This window comes from Brachycentrus maculatus, unplaced genomic scaffold, assembly GCF_059751285.1.
Source record: "Brachycentrus maculatus isolate JH-2025_06_01 unplaced genomic scaffold, ASM5975128v1 h1tg000467l, whole genome shotgun sequence".
NCBI classification, from domain to species: domain Eukaryota; kingdom Metazoa; phylum Arthropoda; class Insecta; order Trichoptera; family Brachycentridae; genus Brachycentrus; species Brachycentrus maculatus.
Window position 1 is genome coordinate 357,469 of NW_028281214.1, and position 21,287 is coordinate 378,755.

The following is a 21,287-nucleotide window of genomic DNA, read 5'->3' on the forward strand; positions in this document are numbered from 1 at the left end:
ATTATAGGGAATTCAAGCACTTTGTTTCGAATTTGAACAATATATTTAGAAGTTCCAACAATTTGAGTAGTGTGGTTGTCAATCATGGGTAGAATTGGCAAAAGTTACACGTGTGTAAAGTGATTACTTAAATCATGATCGTTGTAAGCCCTGTAAATGCCTAGACTTCCATATTCTTCTTCATCTATATTTGATTTTCAAAAAAGGGTTTATTTTAGTAAAAAAAAAGTAGGGGTGAAGAAGGTGTAAAAGAAATTCATTTTCGCAGATTACCATTAATAATTTGGCGTGTTGTAAATGCCATATTTCACCTAAATTTGATTGCACGATGCTCATAAATACTAATTCGACGATAAGTCACAACATGTGTAATATGTAAAAATCAATGTTATCATTTCAACCTGTGATTTTTTTTCAAATTTTTTTATACGAACGTATGTTTTTATTATTGCGCTATTTTTTTAAATTTATAAATAATTCCCACGGGTCAAAATATGACCATTTTTTTAAAGATCAATTCAATTTAAAAATCATTTTGATATTTTTCTTTTGTTTTAATTTCATTGAAACAATTTTCGGGAATAATGGATATTACGGAACGAGCTTTGGAATCGCCCCTAAAATTGCCTTCGGTGGGTGCTCCTCAAACAATCGAAATCTATTGAAATTTCAAGAAAAATATTTACTTTGAATTTAGATACCCTTAATAAAACAATCTCCTTGTAAAGTCGATATTGAAAGGACTTCTTGAAGGATTTTTTTTGGAATTCAAATCTCCACTGAACGGCTAACGCTTGACATATTAAGAAAATTTTAGAATATATTTAATAGTTTTTGCTGCGAAGTATTGTAGTAAATTGAAACATGGGAATATCAAAGATAAATATTTAAATAAAGTGATGATATATTTAAAAAAATATATCATCAGAGATAGTAAAGAAACTCTATAATTACAAGCTTAGCTTATTTTTTTACAATAATTAAAACTTTATATTTTATTAATGTTAGTGGCAAACAAATTCAGGTTATGATAGGACTTACAAAGTAAAAAAAACAGTAACAGTAAAAGTAAAAGTAACTGTTACATTTTTTTGGATTTTAAAAAGATGTATCCGTTTGTTTTGAAAATTACAGAAATAAAAATGACCATTTTTTTACTGACCATTTTATCAGCCTTCGATAGATTGTAAACCCTGTTAATACGAAGACATTGTTTTTTTTTGTATGTTGATGAAAGTTGTAATTATTATTCACCTTGCTCATTTTAACAAATTTTATGAAGTGGATATTTGATTCTTGCAAAAACAAAAAAATGTTTTAAATTTTTTAATCTATGTGGGGAACTGGGGGGATAATCTAGTGTTGGCCAAACAGGAACTTCTCAGCATTTGCTCATTGACCTTTACAGATGTTGAGATATCAAAAATGTAAAATAACTCCAAAACGGAATAACCCTGATTTGTGAAGTATTTAACCACACTCGAAATTTGGTCAGTAATAGAAATGTGTACTTTCTATTTTATATTATTTGTATTTGTATAAACTTGAGTTTATTTAATGACGACTAGTAAAAAAAAATTCAAATAATTATTTAATAAATTATTTACTGTTTCAAAAATTTTCACCTTTGCTTCCATTTTTCCTTTATTTTCAAACTCCGCCCCCTAGACTAAAGCTCCCCCTCCCCCTGACTTACCCTTCTCCTTATTTATGGAATAGTTATTTATTTATTATGTTTTAGTTTACATTTTGACCTGAAGATGGAAGTTTAGCTTCCAAAACTAGTCATCATAAAATAAACTCAAGTGGTAAAAAAACAAGTGTAGTTTTTTATAATTAAAGACACAATATCGTATTACTGGTTACAACTTTTAATTAATTAATTATAAAAAAATCTAAGACAAAAGAAAATATTTCGGGTGAGTGTATTATCTTAATCATGCTGCTTTAAGTGAAAAAATAAACAAAAACAAAAACAAGTCGAAAGATGAACTCATTACTCTTAGTGCACATGTCCTCGAGATGACTGCAAAACTTATTCTGAAAAAGGGTAGAAGAAACCAAGCGCCGCGTCGGTCACATGTGACGCAAAAAACCAATGGAAAAGTAAGAAAAATGTACAAAAAGTTCGGTCCAGATAAGGGAGAAACAGAATACGTCTGCGCTGCCATACAATTGGTCCAGAACGTGACAGGAAGGACGAAGTTTAGCAAACTATCTTCTATCATATGGTCATGTGGAGGGCTTTACCCCACGAGTTTTCCGCTAGAAAGAATTATACTCTCGTATATTTATAAATTTACATTTCAATACGATACAATGATACTACTTGAGAAAGTTTTTTAAAGCATATTATTATTTGCACATTTTTTTTTTACTTATACTTATTCACAAATCGCACACTTTCATATTCTTCTTCATCTCAATATAGATGAAGAAGAATATGGAAGTGTGCTATTTGTGAATAAATATTTGGATACACTAAAAAAATTGTGAATAACTGGTAAAATTATGAATGCATGAAAAAAAGTTTCCCGGTATGTAAATATAATACTGGGTTCGTAAATATTATTTCAAATTGATTTTTTAGGGGAGGGGACCTGAAAAAATATTTTAATCTTCCATTTAACGAGTTGATTATTAACAAATTATTATTATTTTTTCTTTCAGGCACTGGTTTATTTACCCTACGGATGAGATTTCAAAATAGATTTTTTATTGAAAAAAATATTATGGAAAAGTTTTTTTTTAACATCTCAATATGTTATTAGAAGAATCTCTAATAATGTAATCCAAATGCTTTTTCAAATAATGCTGTTATTATGAATTTATTCAATAAAAAAAATAACGCAAACAATTACTTTCTTGGGTCTGTTAATATGGTACACGACTGTATATATCCATAACAAATTTCTCAACTGATGGTGCCACAATCAGCCCTTTAAAAAAAATCTATTGAATTTCTTCCTACATATGAAAGGGATCCGAGACCGGTACATAGGGTTATTATTATTTTTAAATAAAAGCTGTATTTATTTAAAATATAAAAATAAAACGTGTAGCATTTTAGTAGAAACATTGCATATATTTCTAATTATTTAAACTATTATATTGTACATAGATTCGTTATATTCGTTTTGCGTTTTATACTTATTATGATTCAGTATAATCTAAATTGTGTTAATGCTAATTATTATATTAAACACAAATCAAAACACGATTTTGATTATACTGAATCATATTTTTTATGATATTGGTTTTATAGTAAGTATTTCGCAAATACGAAAATAATTAGATTATTCGAATGATTATAGAAATATTTTAATTCAAATGATGCCCAATGCAATCCTCCAAATATCGCAATGAACAAATAAACAGACGCAATTGTTTGTAATGAGCAAAATGTTTGTTCCGCTCAACTAGTATGAAAACATTTCACAATTTGTACGTCGCGCGCGTATAATTTTGCATCACTCGTGTTGCTGAAACCTTTGTACTGTTATTATTGCAGACCATTTTGTTTATTTTGCTCGCACTTTGTTTGTGTGCGGGGCTATGTGAATATTGTATGGCAGCGCGTATTTGTGGATAGTTAGCCAAAATTTTGGCTTGTTATTGACCAAACTGCATAATAATTATTCAACGATGCGCCCGTTATTGCTCAATTAATATTAATAGCCCCGGACGTTGTAAAATAATAACCAATGTGACAGAAAATTAAAATGTTTATAAAGAAAATATTATCAGAAATGTGAACATATAAAAAAAAATATCTAAATACGGTAAAACCTCAATATAATAACGAACTTATTGGGGGAGGGAGTGTCCCATAAGCTGATAGTCAGTTATATAAAAAAAGGTTGAAATAAAAAAAAAAAAAAAAAAAAAAACAAAAAAAAACAAAAAAAAACAAAAAAAATATGATCGCTGTATTTAGATATAAACAATCAATACAAGACACAAAAAAATATATTTATTGTCTTAGGACTCTCGTTGTAAACTGACATTGCTTTTCGATATCGACGCGCTAACTTTTGGTTATCCTGCTTTGAAAAAGGAATCAAGTTTTTTTGAGCTTTTGAAGTTTTGAGCCATAATTTATGATTATCATGACCACTTAAAATTGTTTACATACGGTGACACTTGAATTAGATTATGTATTATATAATTTGAACAGGATTTTTTCGTCTGTTATATCTGAAGTCCGTTAAATTGAATGACAGAGTATTTAAGTCAAAATATGTAGACATAATTATTTGTATCATTTTTCAGCTACAATTAACCCACAACTTCTTTCTTAGATAATGAATTAATGGAAATTAATGTTTAAAACAAAAATTCATTTAATGAAGAGAGGTTTCCTTCAATTAAATTAACATAATTATTTTCATATCTAAAACAAGAAAACGTCAACACATGCAAAGAGAGATGCATAAAATCTACGGTTTCTAGAACTCAATGAAGTAATTTCTATAAAGCTCTTTTTTCTCTGAAGCTGATTTGTAGCAATATTACTTAAAACGTAAAAAAATTACTTTTGTTATCATTCTTAAGCTTGCAAAGTTTTATTTATTTAACTTTTACTTACTGCCTAAGATTTTTAATTAAAAAAGAAAGTTGACATATGAAAAAGTTATTTATGGGGCAATTTAATATTTAAGTACCTCAACCTCAACCCCTATTACTTAAAAGACCCTTAATTTTTTGTTTAAGACAAAACAAAAGCGGGTGGAAGCATTTAGTAATAAAAATATGGGTCTTGTGCCTTCTACAAACTTCTAGAAGGAACTTGACTTGTATGTAGCTCGGGAGGTTAGGAAGAGTTTGAAACGGGGTAGAGCTAGGCAGAGATTTCTGAAGTACCTAGGAGTTGAAGTTTGTTCCAGGCGTGAAGTTACGGACGAAATGAAGGGAGACCTACATCACTGGAATCTTACAACATACAAAGAGTTGCGCAGTTTTGAAATGTATTATGTTTATTCGTATCTCAGCTCTCTATGTTTCTCGTGGGTTCGTTAATAAGTAAAGTAACTACGGTAACGACTCAAATGTATGTTATACGATATCGCATGATATGTAAACATTCCGGTCAAACTTATTTGAATTTCATTCAAAATGTTAAGTTATGTCTTAGCTATTCTCTTCAGTCTTCAAAGTTATAATGTGCAAATATATTAAATCTTAAAACATTACTCTAATAAATAATAATAAAACCCTTATCCGCACCCCAATGATGCATAGGGCACTGTATAATATTAACGCAGTGTTATCTTGATCGTTTACACATGAAGGAAAGGTGACCAGCCCTCCGCTTCAGGTACCAGTCCAAGATAATATTGAATAAATATTACAGTGAAAAAATCACTTATATTTATTTTACCCCCCTTGGGAATCGAACCCGGGACCTCCAGAACGGTAGCCGAGCGTGCTGACCATTACACTACGGAGGCAAACATGGACATAATTTCATTACTCTAATGAAATTATATGGTAAAAATAGATCGCTATTATTACATTTCATTGTTTGCGCAAAACTAAACAAAAACATGTTTACTTTACTTGGTTTTAAAATAAGTATGAGCAATTTACTAAAAAAACTACATAAAAACAATCAGTATTAATTTTTACATGGTTATGCGGATGTTTTTGTCTAGAATAATCTTTCACGAATTTCATTAAATAATAGAAAAAAAACATTAGAACATAAAGAGTAAACCTACCTAAAAGTAGAAATCGGCTGTGAAATTTATTAAGTAAGAACCAAACTGGAGACATGATAAACGGTGTTGCGTAAGCCGTAGATGGATTTTGAAGTAACTTGGACGTTAGGTTAGGTTAGGAATAAAAAATATTTGTTGTCAAAAATTCTGATGAAAAATTCACGATGTTCTAGAAAAGTGGCATTAACACTAATAAACAATTCAAGTCTTTTAACGCAATATTTCTCATAATTTTAATGTGTTCTTGAATTAAATGAAACCATTTTATTTGAGAATAATAAAGTTTTTGATATTCAATGTTTCATAAAAAGTTCTTTGCATTCTTTGCATGAATTCTGCCTTTGATTTTGAATATGCAATTTTAAATTGTCATATTTTTTGTTAAATTTAACCAGTTTGAAAAATCCTTTCCAGGGTAACGTGCCAAAAGTTTGATTGAATTAATTTAACACAGTGTAATATACAAATTCAACATGTACCTAACACCTCCTCGTAGCTTTTATGAAATATGGAACCGATGGCAAAAATGTTTAAAAATGTTCATTTCAATTTTACCCAAAAGTTTTCACCACGCATCAAATCCCAAATGTCGTTTGCAACTTCAAAAACGACAACTTTTTTTACGCCAGTTGAAAATAATAGGAAAGTTTCAACAAAAATACATAGCTCTACCCACGTTAAAATATTTGTTCTGTATACTGTGCTATAATATGGGTGACGTTTCCTTTTGAGCCACATTCTGCAAGTTTATACCTTTGGAGAGGTAGTGAACCATAAGAAAGAAAGAAAGTTTTAACTGAAATTGCTTTTAAGATTAATAATGTCAATAATTTTATATAACTTTGGACCTTTATGAACAATTTATAAAAACGATAAAATATTATGTAACATCACTCATTTAAACGTTACTTTTACAATAAGAACCGTTATTCTTTTTACTTTATTTGGATCAGAGGTCCTTAACGAGTGTTCCACATTTTTTTTAAATCAAAATAAATAATCACAAGTCAGGTTATACATAAAGAAAGTAAGTATATTTCGACTGCTTGTCTTTGGAAATAAGTTAATGAATTCCCGTATTTTTATGTTAAAATATCAAGTTTTGCTCTTCACACAAAATGTTAGAGCAAACAAATATTTTGAATGTGTTATACTTTTGTTTTAATCGATCATAAATAAATATTTTTATTCTATTGAAAATTTTACTTCTTAAAATAGCATTCATGTATTTTTGCCAGCAATAAAGTTTTATTTATATAATTAAAATGTATCTTTGTTTTAAATTCACTATAAATATTTTATTATGCATAACTTAATTACAATGCCAACCGGTTTCAAAGCTAACCGCTTCTTTATCAAGTATTTATCCATCTTGATAAAAAAGCGATTAGCTTTGAAACCGGTAGACGTTACAATTATGTTATAATAAAATATTTATAGTGAATTTAAAACAAAGTTGCATTTTAATTATAAAATAAAAAATTACAAAGTTAGTGCTTCAAATATAAACAAATATTTTTTTTATATAATGAATCGTTCATCTATTTGATTTTCTATTGACAATACGAGTTTTCTTTCGTTTTTATGAGACATGTAACAGGTTGACGATTCCTCCAAAGCGTATGACATTTTTTCATGAAGTGTTATGGAAAGCCACCACGGCGAAGGTCTAATGGTTTTCTTCTGTTGCAAGGAGTCATAAAATGGAAAACCTTAGAGTGCTGTCTTACCCAGGACCAGGCACTGTGTTGTCTTTCCGGGGGTTGGAAATAAGATAAAACAAAACAAATAAAGGGTGTTTATACGCCTCTGTTGTAATACAATACGCGAAATATCACGAACATTCTGCAATATAGACTTGTTTTATGGTCAAAATTGAAAATATTACAGAAATGTTGACCTATTTTACACGAAATATTTATCTACATTACAATAAAGCTTCATACAACTAAAAATTACATTTTGATACATCCAATAAATAACTAAGTAAAACCAATGTTTTTGCAATATTTTTGCTCATAATATTGCTCAATATTGAGAATATAAACTAATTGAATATTTAGTTTATTGATTTAGTATTAACATTGTAGAATAACATGATACTTTAAATAATACAAAAATTATAAAATAAAAAAAATCTGTAGTTAGCGAAACTAGTCATGATTATATTAATAAATAAAAAAATGATATGGTACAAAAGTTTATAAAAAATAAATAAAATTATATGCTTAAGTACAAAGCATCAAGAGACCTTAAGTTTGATTACCATGGGTACAATAATAATAAAAACGAGAAAAACTTTACTACAATTTTTATGCAATATTTCCTAGGATCTAGAATGTAGGATTATCTCACCTTCAAGTAATTTACGATAAAAGTGACACTACATCACAACGATGCAGTGCCCTATGCACCATTGGATAAATCACAAAATTATTTGTCTAACCGTATCAATATACCAATTATGTATATATTTTTTATTTATGTATGTATATTTTCGTATAATATTATAAGAAATTTCCAAGACGGCGGTTTGACACATATTTCAGCCGGGGAAAAAAACTGGTATTTTTTTTAAAAGCGAGTGCATAGTGCAGCAGTCTTTATTCTCGCGAACAAAAAGAGACATTTTCTTAAAGTTCGGTGCGGGTGAATACGTATCCTGCAGCGCCTAGGTTATGTTTCTTGACGCCATCCCTTCACACACTCACACCAGGGCAGCAGCGAGGGGCGGAGGTGGTGAGAAATTCAGCGCGCCACAACGTGTGACGCGGGGAATTTAAAATAGGAATGTTTATATGGCGGGAAGCGATGTTCGAAATTTTGCATTCGAAACTTGTAAGGGTAGAGAGCGCGCGGAATGCGAAGAAAATGGCGATTTGTAGTACCTACCCGGCGGTGGATTTTATACCCCGCAGATAACATTTCGTATATTAACTTTATAAGATATTTTATGCTTAGCCGTTAAAATGAAAAATTGCGTATTTTGAGGCTCTTACGAAGGTAAACTATGCAGTGAAATGAATAATGGAATATTGACAGCGTGAAAACATTGCGTTTTTACATGAAAATATCGTAGTCGTACAGGAGAAAGTAACCAACTAACACAAGGTAAAATGGTCAGGAGGGCCATTAAAGTTACTTTTGCTTGACAAGAAAATAAACATCAATGCTGTAAGTCATTTTTAACAAGTCGATATATTATACTTCCAAGCTTAAAATCCTTTGGGATTTTTTTCAGGGCAATATTAAGCTAGTAAGATATCAAATAGTCAATGATCACGTTTTTGCAAAAAATGCACTTGGTCACTTTCTCCTGTATGACTACGATATACTAAAAGACATAAAATTTGGCTGCGTCAAAATCCTCGTTCGCGAATTTGCGTTTCTCCTCTTAGGAGTTATTTTTACGTTTGTTTGAAATCCTGACCAAGATTTAAAATAATATAGAAGTCTGGGTATTTAAAGGGCTTACGACCTGTCATAGGCTAGTTAAGTAATTTTTAAACCATAAATGCTGCCGCGAACTCAAACATTAAGTGACATGGGATTTTTCAAATGTTTGGACACACTATAAATGTTAAAATTAACTATGAAGTTTTTCCACATGTATTTTATTTTACCGTTACCGACACCATAATACCAGTAGCTGATGTCAGTAACGACAAAACCCGGTCAATGGTCAAATTAAATATATGACAAAAAATTAAGTTAATTTGAGTTATAAAAGGCAGTTCCACCTAGAAAGGTTAGAACAAAACTTAAATATATGTATTCCAAAAAAGAGTAATATGGTTGTCAATCATGGGTGAACGTTACACGTGTGTAAAATGATTACTTAAGTAGGTTTTTTCTACATTTTTCTTGACGAAAATTTGTATCACAGTTTTTTTAGATGTATAATAGGAATATTAAGCTTATTTTTTTTATTAAAATGGGAAATGAAACAGATGTTTTTAAAAAATATATATTAAAACGTTTTCCAACAATCGCTACTCAGCTGTTTTTTTTTAAATGAAATTTAAAAGATGAAAAGGTTTTCCCTAGCATAAATTTTAAATAGCAATTCCAGATTTATGTTCGTCAACCGTAGTTGCCACCTCATTATGAAATCAACATTGTGGATTGAAATTGGACATAGTTATGCGAAACGAAACCAATCAGAATTTCAGAAATGACAAAAATTAAAGCTACTTTTGGATAATATCCTTGTTCCAGTTCCATATTCATGCATTTCCTAATGAATATTCTGACTCTTGATCTGATTAATTTCAAGCATTTGAAATACTTCATCATGTCAGGTGTCCTAAGGTCTTTCTAAATAATGTGAGTAATTCCATAATTATTTATACGATAAGTCATGAACTACAAAATTAAAAAAAAAAAGAAATTCATAAACATATTAATAAAAGAACATAAGCAATATGACAATGACTCAAGCATCTAAATAATAAATAGAATAAAAAAAAAATTAGAAATAAAAAATTAATATAATGATAAATTAATAAATAAAAGAAATTTTCAAACAACCATGCTTCATCGTTCAACGTCCCAAGGTCATAATTATTAATTTTTGACTTAGCTTCACGTACGGTGTTTGAAAATGATGCGGAATGTATCAAAACACGTGTTACAATAGATTTTAAGAAAATGTGGTATTTAAAAATTAAAATTAATATTAAAAAAATATATAATTAAATTTGTCTGTTAGTTTCATTTTGCCTAACCTCCATAGTATTGACGCAAGCCTTGAAATGGTAATAATATTCTTTAATTTGCTTCTTTTGTTTTTCGCATTTTATTATCTGATTTTATTACCATCCCAATTTACGATTTTCGAGAAAATCCAAATAAAAAAGTAACGATGATTATAAATGGAGGCAGCATTTTTCCTAAGATAAAATACGTGGCAAAGCCATTCATTACCAGACAATAAACCTTCCATGGCTGCTTAATAAATTGGTACCTACCAAACAAAATATTTTCCGTACCCCCATGTCTTATTCTGGTGTCGCGTTAAACTTGAGGACTTCTTTTATAATTATTTACGTTTTACTTGGTGAATACAAGTATTTTTCAAAACCAATTGTGACACGTATTTCAAAGCAATCCGAATCATTTTCAAACACGGTTTTTTTTTATTTTTCTCCTGATTACATTATGTTTTGTAAGGAAATTTTTGTATTCAAAATAGAAGCATTTAAAATATTAATACAGTCCTCTACAGGTCGTAAGTTTTACGTGGTGAATACCACTATTTATCAAAATCTATTTGATACGTGTTTTGATGTATTCCGGAAAAATTTATAAAAACCGTTATTTTTCTCCTGAATACATTATTTTTTGTAACGAAATTTTTATTATGAAAATAGAAACATTAAAAAAATAATAATACAGTCCTCTATAGGTCATTTTCAAAGGATTTAAAGAACATATTTTTTTGTTGTAAAAAGCTTGTATTATTATTCATAATATGTAATTTAACATTTTTATTTTGTATATCCCGATATGTATTAGGAATACTTAGCAAATATTTATTTATATAAATTGTAATTTAAAAATGGGAGGGAAGGTGGTCCCAAAATTGAATGTTGTTTTCTATAACCTAATTATTTTTCAAATAAATAAGTGAAACATATGACCTTGATATAGGTTTACCGTTTCCAGAAGTTATTTTCATCTTCAAACACCAAAATGATGCGAAATGTACCGAAGTACATGTCACAATAAAAAATCAGAATAATGCAGTTGTAATGGAATCCTGGTACCAATCCATGAGTATAAAAGCAAAGCATGGAGTTGGTAAAAAATTATGAAAGTAGGTTGAATTCGGTCTGAATGCAATCTCTCAGACAAATGTGTGGAAAACGATTGATGATCAAAGGAAAAAAAGCAAGGCTGATATAAGCATTATTGATGAAATTACGAAAGATGTGTTGAAATGATTTGGACACGTGGAACGAATGAGTGATAAAAGAACGGTTTAGCAAAGTTATGAGGCAAACGCAGTTGGAAATTAGAGCAGACGAAGACCGAGAAAAACTTATCATTATCATTTGGCTTCAGTATATGACATACTTGGCATTATCATTATAAGTATTATGAAGTTGTATGAATGCAATCAGAAAAGTAGAATAATCGGTGGGTATGAATTAAGAGAGGCGTGAATGTGGAAGAGGCGAAGAATGTTTACAAAGAAAAAGTGGTGTGGCTATATATCCTCTCTGCCTACCCTTGCTCGAAAGCGGCGTGATGGTTTGTTAGTTTTTTGTAAGTATTTTGTATATGCATGGAACAAAAAAATCAAAACAATACAAAACATTTTTTTAGAAATTAAAATATTACCTGTAGAAATATGTGAGAAGAATTAAAAAAAAAATAAACAGACGTTATCTTGCAATGGAACTGAACTCGATGGGGTCAGAATAAAGCAGCTGGTATAATCGAGATAGCGCTAATGGCGACTTGTCCGATGGTATAAGCGTCTAGCAATAAAGAAACATTATCTCCAAACTACCGTAATTTGCTAACTTTAATGTCTTGCGTCAGCCGTAACGAATTCGCACCATCTTATTGTGTACCGAGTACTGAGTAGGTATGAAGTATCTTGAAGTACCCATTGAAATTTATGTTCTCCTGATAGAAATTTGAAATAATCGGTTTGGAATATGATATATATATATACCAAGTCAAAAATACTATTTTCATGTTTCATCCATTTAGTATCAACTATTCCTTCCACATTTCCTTTCCCTTGTCGCACATACTCGTATCTTTCCTTTTTGGTGATTTAATATCAACATTTTTTTTTTGGAAATAAAAATATTTTCTCACAAACTGATTGACATATTGTTTTTTTTTACGAATTTTTTTTAAGAAAAAAACCTAAAAACATAATGTTGGCTCCATATTCTCATAAAATTAATGTAAAATTTTCAAATATTTTCATATAATTAACCTATCTTAACTCAACCTAACATTTCATCAATTGAGTGAAGTGCCCTATGTACCATTGAATGTGAAGAATAATCAGTAGTAGTATTATATATGTATAAAAGCATGTTAAATAGCTTGAAAATTTGTCAAAGAAATTGTCAGGCCGAAAAATGGAATGAGAATAAAATAAACCTTTTTTTATGATTTTTGTAATTTAAAGTAGATAAGAAAATTTTTAAAATGTTTAAATTAATAAAACATTATTTTCTTTTAAGGGCAAAAATACTTATCGCGTTTCGAATTTATTTTTAATTTAAAACCTGCAATGAAAAATTTAATGAAAAAAGATCTGCAATTTAAAAAAAAACTATACCATGATATTAACTCGAATCAACTCTGTATGCAAAAACGATTTTCGATACAGCTAGTAAGCATCCTAATATTCAATAACATTTTAATTGTATTTTTCACATAATCAAATAAAGATTCAATCAATTATTGTTCCGGTCAATTCAAAGTTTAATATCCATTTTTTTCCATAACGCGATAAAAGCAACAAAACCAAATTTAAGGGCATTTATATTTTCTTACCCGGCGAGCATACATGAGTGTAGATATAAAAATTTTATTCGGCAGTTAGTAAGGGAAATATAAGAGGTATCGACATTAACATTCATGGCACTTCTTAAATATCGATTACCCCGAGTTATAGGAGGTAGAAAATTTGTTTTCAGACTCTTGAAGATAGTTACTTTATGGAACGATGAATTTTGGTATTTTACGAACGTCGGTCTATATTTTTTCGCCTATATTCGTATTTGTGCGTGTTCCTGAAGAAAAAAATACCGATAAAATTTTAGTTTCAAAAACTCTTGTACATATATAAAAAACACCAATCTAAGTGAACTATTTCTTGTACCAATTCATTTATATATTTCAAATTGAAATTAAGCTTACCATTTAAAAAAATCTAAAGCAAAACATGTTTCCACGTATTTCGGATCATTTTCAAATACCGTGCGGTGTATGCATCAAAATAAGTGTGGCAATATTTTTTTTATAAAAAGTAGTATTTATTAAGCGAAATTTAAAATTTAAATGGATACATTAAATCATAAGTATCGGGTTGTGGTACCGTGGTTAGTGTCGCGGCTCTTGAGTAAGAGTTTCTCGGTCTGAACCCACTCTACCACAATTTTATACTTATTTCTAATAATGAGCTGCTTAGGCTGACAGAATTAGTATGAAATTGAAGTATTTTTGTAAATAATAAAAAACACGAATACTTCTCTTTTATTAAAAAAAATGGGAGTCGAATAAAAATTGAAAATAAATAAAAAATAAATTTAATTGACATATTTTAAATATCACATATTTCGGTATTCTTGTTTCAGAGCTAATGGTTTGTGCCAATTGTTATTAATTTATTATTAATTTTTCTAGTATGCCGCAGTTTAACTATCGTTAGTGACTCGTAAATATTTAAGGGATGATAAGGGATGATTTTTTTATGTTTTCTTCATTTGTATAGTCAATTCCATAATAATGTTGCTCTAATAATCTTTTTTTTAAGAGAAATAACTAAAAAGGGGTCAATTTTCTCTCAAATCGTTTTAGGGCAAAATAAATAGTTTATTTCCTTAAGGTAAGTTGAAACATAAATATTCGCTTTTGGGTATTTTATTTCCTTCTAAATATACTCACGATAATGTTTTCCATTATGATATATGTAATGGCCATTGGAGTTTTATGGATTATTATGCTATTATACAAAATTTCTCAAAAGTAATCTTAACCGCTGATATTTTTCACTTTCAAAGCATGTAATTGTTCCGTTACGGCCTTTTTATAAAAAAATATTATCTGGGCGGTGAAAAGGCTTATTATAATTTAACGCATTTCCCTCGACCCCTGCTACCCGCAGGGTGTAAATAAAATATTTTATCACTCGGTAAATACACTTATCGCCGCCTCAGGGGCAGTAAAGTGGGCCACGCGAGCCTACACAGAATAGCCTCTTCAGCAGGTCAGGGGTTATCAAAAGAACGCCACAAAGGCCTGTTTATAGAGCGAGTGCTGTTTTCTACTTTTATAATGAGTTGAAAGTGGTTTTTAATGTTCTATCTTTTCTATTAAATTTCCCTTACCTACGAAACTATGAAATATAATGGTTGAAACATTATCAGATGGTTTTATATTTCTGAGCGTTTTTTTATTACTAATTTGAAAACATTTTTCATTTTACTTGGGTTATTTCGTTTATATTCTCTTGAAAATCAGAATCACACACATACAGATATCTTAAAATGTTCATCATATTTTGAGTGCGTCTAAATTTTTCTTCACTAATTTAGGGTTAAAACCCTATCCACCAGATTTTATACCAATCATATAAAATATTTTTATGAATAACTCACAAATGGAGTAAACTCCACTTGTGAGTTATTCATAAAAAGATTTTATATGATTGGTTTAGTAAAACACATATGAAAATTTCTGCTAGTAAAAAAATCAATAATACTCGTATCTGGTATCGAAGAAGCATGTTGAAGATGTTTTAAAATGTAGCATAAATATTACTTCTGAAATTCGAGTAGTGTGTTTGTCAATCATCGGTAAAACAGTGAATGTTTCACTTTGTAATACGTAAGCCCTGTTAATCCCCAATTTTTAGTTTCGTCTTCACAAATGTTTGTTATCAATAAAAAACATCAAATTTTGTCTAACATCTTTCGACATATTTAATTAATTTTGGTGTTTATTGTGAGCAAAAAAGAAATGCATAAAAATCGATGAAAAAATATGCATCAATTGAATTATTGACAACTCCTTAGCTGATTTTGAAGATGAATGATTTGTATTTGATAACCGTTGATCGGTATTTCAAGTAACGTTTATTTAATATTGCAACGATAATCTGCTAAATAACAAAGACTTTTTTATATATCTGGTCAGCACAGGTATAAACCAACCTAAGAATTATAAAAAAAATAGCTATGTCGAATTCATATAATAAGAGCGATTTCCCAATAACGTAGATTTTAAAATAATTTCCCTTTATTTTAATTTCCTTAAAAGAATTGTGACACTAAAACAGTAAGTTAAAGCATTCCGTGAAACGTAGCTCGTGTCTACCCTTAAGCCTCAAAGTAGTGGCGCTAAACTTTATCGCTTGGCAGTTAATTCTGGGTTTTGATAAGATAAACCTTACTGGCCAACGGGCTGGTGATTTTCACCCCTCCACACTATCCCAACCCCTAGAGTGAGATTCCTACCTTCCAGCAAACCACCCTCGAGCTCAGATTTTCTACCTTGCAATTTTTCAACTTTAAATTTTTATTACTAATCCCAAACTTCCTCTTAGATAAAAAAAAGATAAAACAATATAGGCCATCAAAGAATGGAGCAGGATTTAAAAAAATATATAACACAAGTCATTTTAAACTTAGAAATATTAAACAAAAATAAAACGTGAGTTTATGCAAAAATATTATGGGTTTTTTTAAATAAGTTTAAATTTAAGCTACATTTTGATTATTGAAAGCATTAACTTTGTGGATCTTATTGATATACTATATTGAGAAATAAAAATACTTCGTTTTTTGAGTGGATCAAAAATCAGTATTTTTATTTCTCAAAATAATATATTTAATTTATGCATTTAAAAAATAAATATTTGATAAAACATATCACTATCGTCATTAAATCTCATGATAATTTATTTTAAAAGAAAACATGTTAATGTAATTATCTTTAAAAGGTAAAATATAAAAAAAGATAATTTTCTTATTATTAAAAGACAGATGTGTATTAATGTATAAAAAAAGTACAGAATAGAAGAAGAACAATCAAAGGTTTGGATTCTTTCAAATGGAAACTCAAAATGTATTTACACACAACTATTATACTTACTTAAATAATAAAGTGGTTAATGTAATATAGTTGCTAAAAAAGTATTTTTTTCATTGTAGTGTTAATGTGTTCTACGCTAATGTTTACTATCTTGAAACTTTTGTAAAAAAATTGATGGTCTTTAATATCGAATTACTACATTCGATTAATTTTCAATATTAAAGAAATGACAATATATAATATTCTCACGCTGTAATAAAAAAGCTTTGATCCAATCAGCACATTAACCTACAATCTCTCAATCTCGCTTTCTTTCTCTCAATTTATAAAAAAGTCGATTTTTTGTAACAAATTCTGAATATTCCCCACATTGAATTTTGAATTTTGAGAAATGTGTCTGTCAATCATGAGTGGAATCAGCCAAAGACACCCTGTACTTAAAGACCCTGCACCCAAAGACTTCTGCAAACCCTGCCAAGACTTCCATTTAATTTTAATCTTGGCTGAGATATTAATAGAAATGTAAGAATTATAATTTTTTTAAACTTACAACAAATTTAGTTAAAATAATCGAAAAAGTAAGAATATTCTTTCATCATTGAATTCCCTTGATTTAAAATGTAAAATTTTCCCTTTATTAAATTATGTAGACTTGAGATTTCATCGTACAGCCTTCTCCATTCCCCTACCTATACAGCTTGAGATTTAAATCCCAGTCTCTAGCTCTAGGGGTGGGTTTTGGGGGTTATGAATGAATTGCTGTTGATAACGAATGCTCGTGAATGAAGAAAATGTATTTTGGTAATGATTCAAGTTAAAAACTATTTGTTTATTGTATAATTATTATATATTTGCAGATATAACTTTTTTTTTTAAATTTATAATTGGAATAGTGAAAAAGTTCATATATGATTAAAAAAACTGTACAAGAATAAAATATTTTATAAATTATATATTTTATTTCATATTTTATATTATTTACTTTATAAAAATGTTTATTTAAAAATATAAAAAAAAAGAAAAATACAATTTCGATTTCGATAATGCCTCGAGATTGCCATTAATAAATCCGAAAAAAAATCCAACAAAACTTATTTCCAATTTTTCATAATTGGATTCTTGGATCTATAAAAATACAAAGAAAATAAATATTTTTGTGTTTTATAATAACACAAATACATATCTTAGTTCACAAATTCTGAGTTTACCAATTCTCTTCTAAAAATATTGTGAATTTAATAACGGATCGAAATATAAGTTTAATAAATAACGAAAATTATGTTTTTCAGACATCTCTTAGTATATAAAATAATCTCACATGCACTTCATGAAGGTTTCTGCCAATTTAAAAAAAAATCTTGATACTACCTAATTTTAGTTTTTTTTTTACATGGAAATTATTTTTTTACTCATATATTGAAATGAACAATCTGCAAAGCCTCCACAAGCACGATAGTAAGAAAAGGGAACGTGAATTTAAATGATGCATCACAAATACCCAGACTAATTAAAAATAAAATATTTATTTTGCAATTTGGGAATCCAACCCGCAACGCCAATTTCGCTACTGAGCGTCTACCCCACTACGCCACGCTACCCGTTGGAGATATTTAATATAACGAGGATATTTAATAAAACAAATTTGACTTTTTGCTACACAGGTTTGATTTTTATAACTTTAGGCTTAAACTATGTTTCCGTTGGTGGACTAGTTTGGGTTACTCGTATCCTGGTTTGACGTCCGTTAGGGAACTATGCGCAGCTCAGTTTATCGTTCGCCGGTCGAGCAGCTCAGCCGGAAGAAACCTTATCCAACCTTATGTTGGTTATCTGGTAGACTATTGAAACAAATTACTTAAGGATACCCTTATCAACTGATAAAGAATTTTTTCAGACAAGTTTGACTTGAGGAGGCCAACTAACGAAGTTAAATACGAGTAAAACTCTTTATTTTTTTCAAATTTGAACATATGTCAATGAACATTTCAAGGTGTTTCAAAAATATTTGAAACTTATTTATTTAAAAATAACAGTTTTTATATAGTTTGAAACTGACCAGTTTGTGGTGGTATTATCCTTTATATTGCTTAGAAATAAATTTTTGACTTTGTAATCCTATTTCGAAATTGCGGAGGGTCGAATTTCCGACAAAATGTGACGTGTGTTTCGCAGGTGTTGCAGTGTACATGATAATTGCAATTTATTTCATGAAGTTTATCTACAAATTGTCAAATAAAATTTAAAATATAAAGCTTTTATCAACTTAACATTTCATTGATTTGTCGCAATGCCCTATGCACTTTTAAGTGAGAATAGGGGTAAGAAGAAGAAGAAAATATAAATTTACCATATTAGTAATTTGGTGATTATATTACACATAATATTAATTGTGGAAAATTTAAATAATGCCATTTTCGTAAAATATTATCTCAATAGCACTTGCTGTAAATTACATATTTTATTAATATTGTAAATTATGTAAATTACACATATATTTTTTTTGTTGTACCTTCACCATGTTATCATGTTTTAAACTAAGTCATCTTATTTTCTTATTATATAATTAGGTTGCAACAGCAGCAAAAAATATTTTTTTTACACATGACATTAAAAACAATAATTATTTTTCTTATTGTTTCAGACGAGCCATCCTAAGCAATCCCGATCTGCTACCAAGTACACCATGGCTGAATCTCCTGGAGAACGACTTCTGGGGAACTCCTCTAACGGATAGCGGTTCTCACGGCTCCTACCGCCCCCTGTGTGTCTTCACCTTCCGCCTCAACTACCTTCTCGGGGGCTTCCAGCCATGGGGGTACCACCTGGTCAATGTCCTCCTGCACTGCTTGGCCACGGCCCTCGTAGTCCGAGTTGCCAGGGCCATCTTACCGCCGGCCAAAACGAAGCTAGGATCAGCCATCGCCGGGCTTACGTTTGCTTCTCATCCAATCCACACGGAGGCTGTTGCCGGAGTCGTGGGAAGAGCTGACTTGGCAGCGTGTAACTTCTACCTCCTCAGCTTCCTGGTTTACGTGGCTCACGTAAAATACAGGGACACTTTGTATTATAATGTGGCGTTCAATAACTTACCATTTAATGGGTGCTGCGTCCAGAGATGCCTCAGCAGAATGAACGGAGTAAATCACGTGAAGAAGACCTTCAAAAAACCCGAGCACACTCCGAACGGCGCGGCTAACGGGCACATCGTAACGAATGGCTACGTAGGGGAAAACGATATTTTATCTCGGAGCAAAGGATCCTTCCTCTACAACGCGGAACGCTCGAATTACCATAATATATTATTCCACTTGATCGACAACATCAGACAGTGCAATTGGTTCGGGAAAATGGAGGAATTCAGCGCCAGCGGTGGTATTATTTGCGTCGTAAAGTTTTTTATCTCTTGCGGATTGAACAGTTGGCAGTTGAAGAAAGGGCCATGTACGAATATAAATAACAATAATATCAGCAGTGACGCGAAGCGAAACTGCCATATGGAGAGTTCGAGCTGCGGGGTCGTGAATAATGCCTTGCTGAACGGAAGTGCTAACCATAACGGGACGTATCATCACAATGGCGTCGCGAACGGAACTGTGAGATGTCACAAAGGTGATGAGGGGAAGTTGGGCTCGGATAGTGTCGGGTCGGTGGGCAAGTGCGCCAAGTGCCGTGGGGCGAGTTGGGGGTGGAGGTGTCACGGGGCGCTGTTCGGCTGCATCTTGCTCGCCGCCGCGGCAACCCTTAGCAAGGAGACGGGCGTGACGGCCCTAGCGGCCTGCGCCCTCTACGACCTCGTGCGGGCTGCCCAGGATGCAACCTGGAATAATAAGGTAATTATTTAAAAAAAAAAAACAATTTTGATCAGAGACCCGGATCCATATAAACTATTGTAGATGGTAGCGAGTTTGATACAAAACGGGTAATAGCACAATAAATTATTTTTTTCAATTGCAGCTCAAATATTATGAAATGTCTTATAAAGCCATCTTTATTATTTGTTTAAATATATTTTCATTTAAAAAAGCTCGTTTCTCATAGGTATTCTCGTTAAAAATCAAATGTAGTTTTTTGTTTTAAGTACTCACCCGTTATGATTGATTTTAAATAAACTTAGTTATCACAATCAAACAGAGCATATGCAAGTTAGAAATCCTCAAAAGCTTCCTTAAACAGAAAAAGTTACACAATGCAATGTGACAATTTTTGATGTCAATAATTGATTCGGGTATATCTAACAAAACTTTATTAGAATTTCTCTTACTAACCATAATTCTTATAATCTATAATGATAAAAAAATCTATAATTCGATGCATCATCGTAACATTTTCAAACGTCGTATAATTTTGTTAAGCAATCTTGCGCAACTATATAGTCAGAGTGAGTTCTTCCTGGTTTAAACTAAATAAACAAGTCATAAAAAATAAGACCATATAAATTATATATATATATATATATATATATATATATATATATATATATATATATATATATATATATATATATATATATATATATATATATATATATATATATATATATATATATATATATATATATATATATATATATATATATATATATATATATATATATATATATATATATATATATATATATATATATATATATATATATATATATATATATATATATATATATATATATATATATATATATATATATATATATATATATGTATATATATATACATATATATACATGTATATGAGTGATTTAAATAATAATATACCTGGTTAATTAATATAACCGTAGTTGTG

The 21,287-nt window shown here is 29.9% G+C and overlaps 1 protein-coding gene across 1 annotated transcript in view; it reads left to right on the top strand.

Annotated features, from left to right (window-relative positions):
- The window catches only part of LOC148302286 (protein O-mannosyl-transferase Tmtc2-like), a 180,188-nt gene that overhangs the window by 75,087 nt on the left and 83,814 nt on the right, over positions 1 to 21,287 (top strand). The window contains exon 3 of the mRNA XM_088271844.1: positions 19,150 to 20,338. Coding sequence (XP_088127970.1) covers positions 19,150 to 20,338 — 1,189 coding nt within the window. The remainder of the gene's footprint in view (positions 1 to 19,149; positions 20,339 to 21,287) is intronic.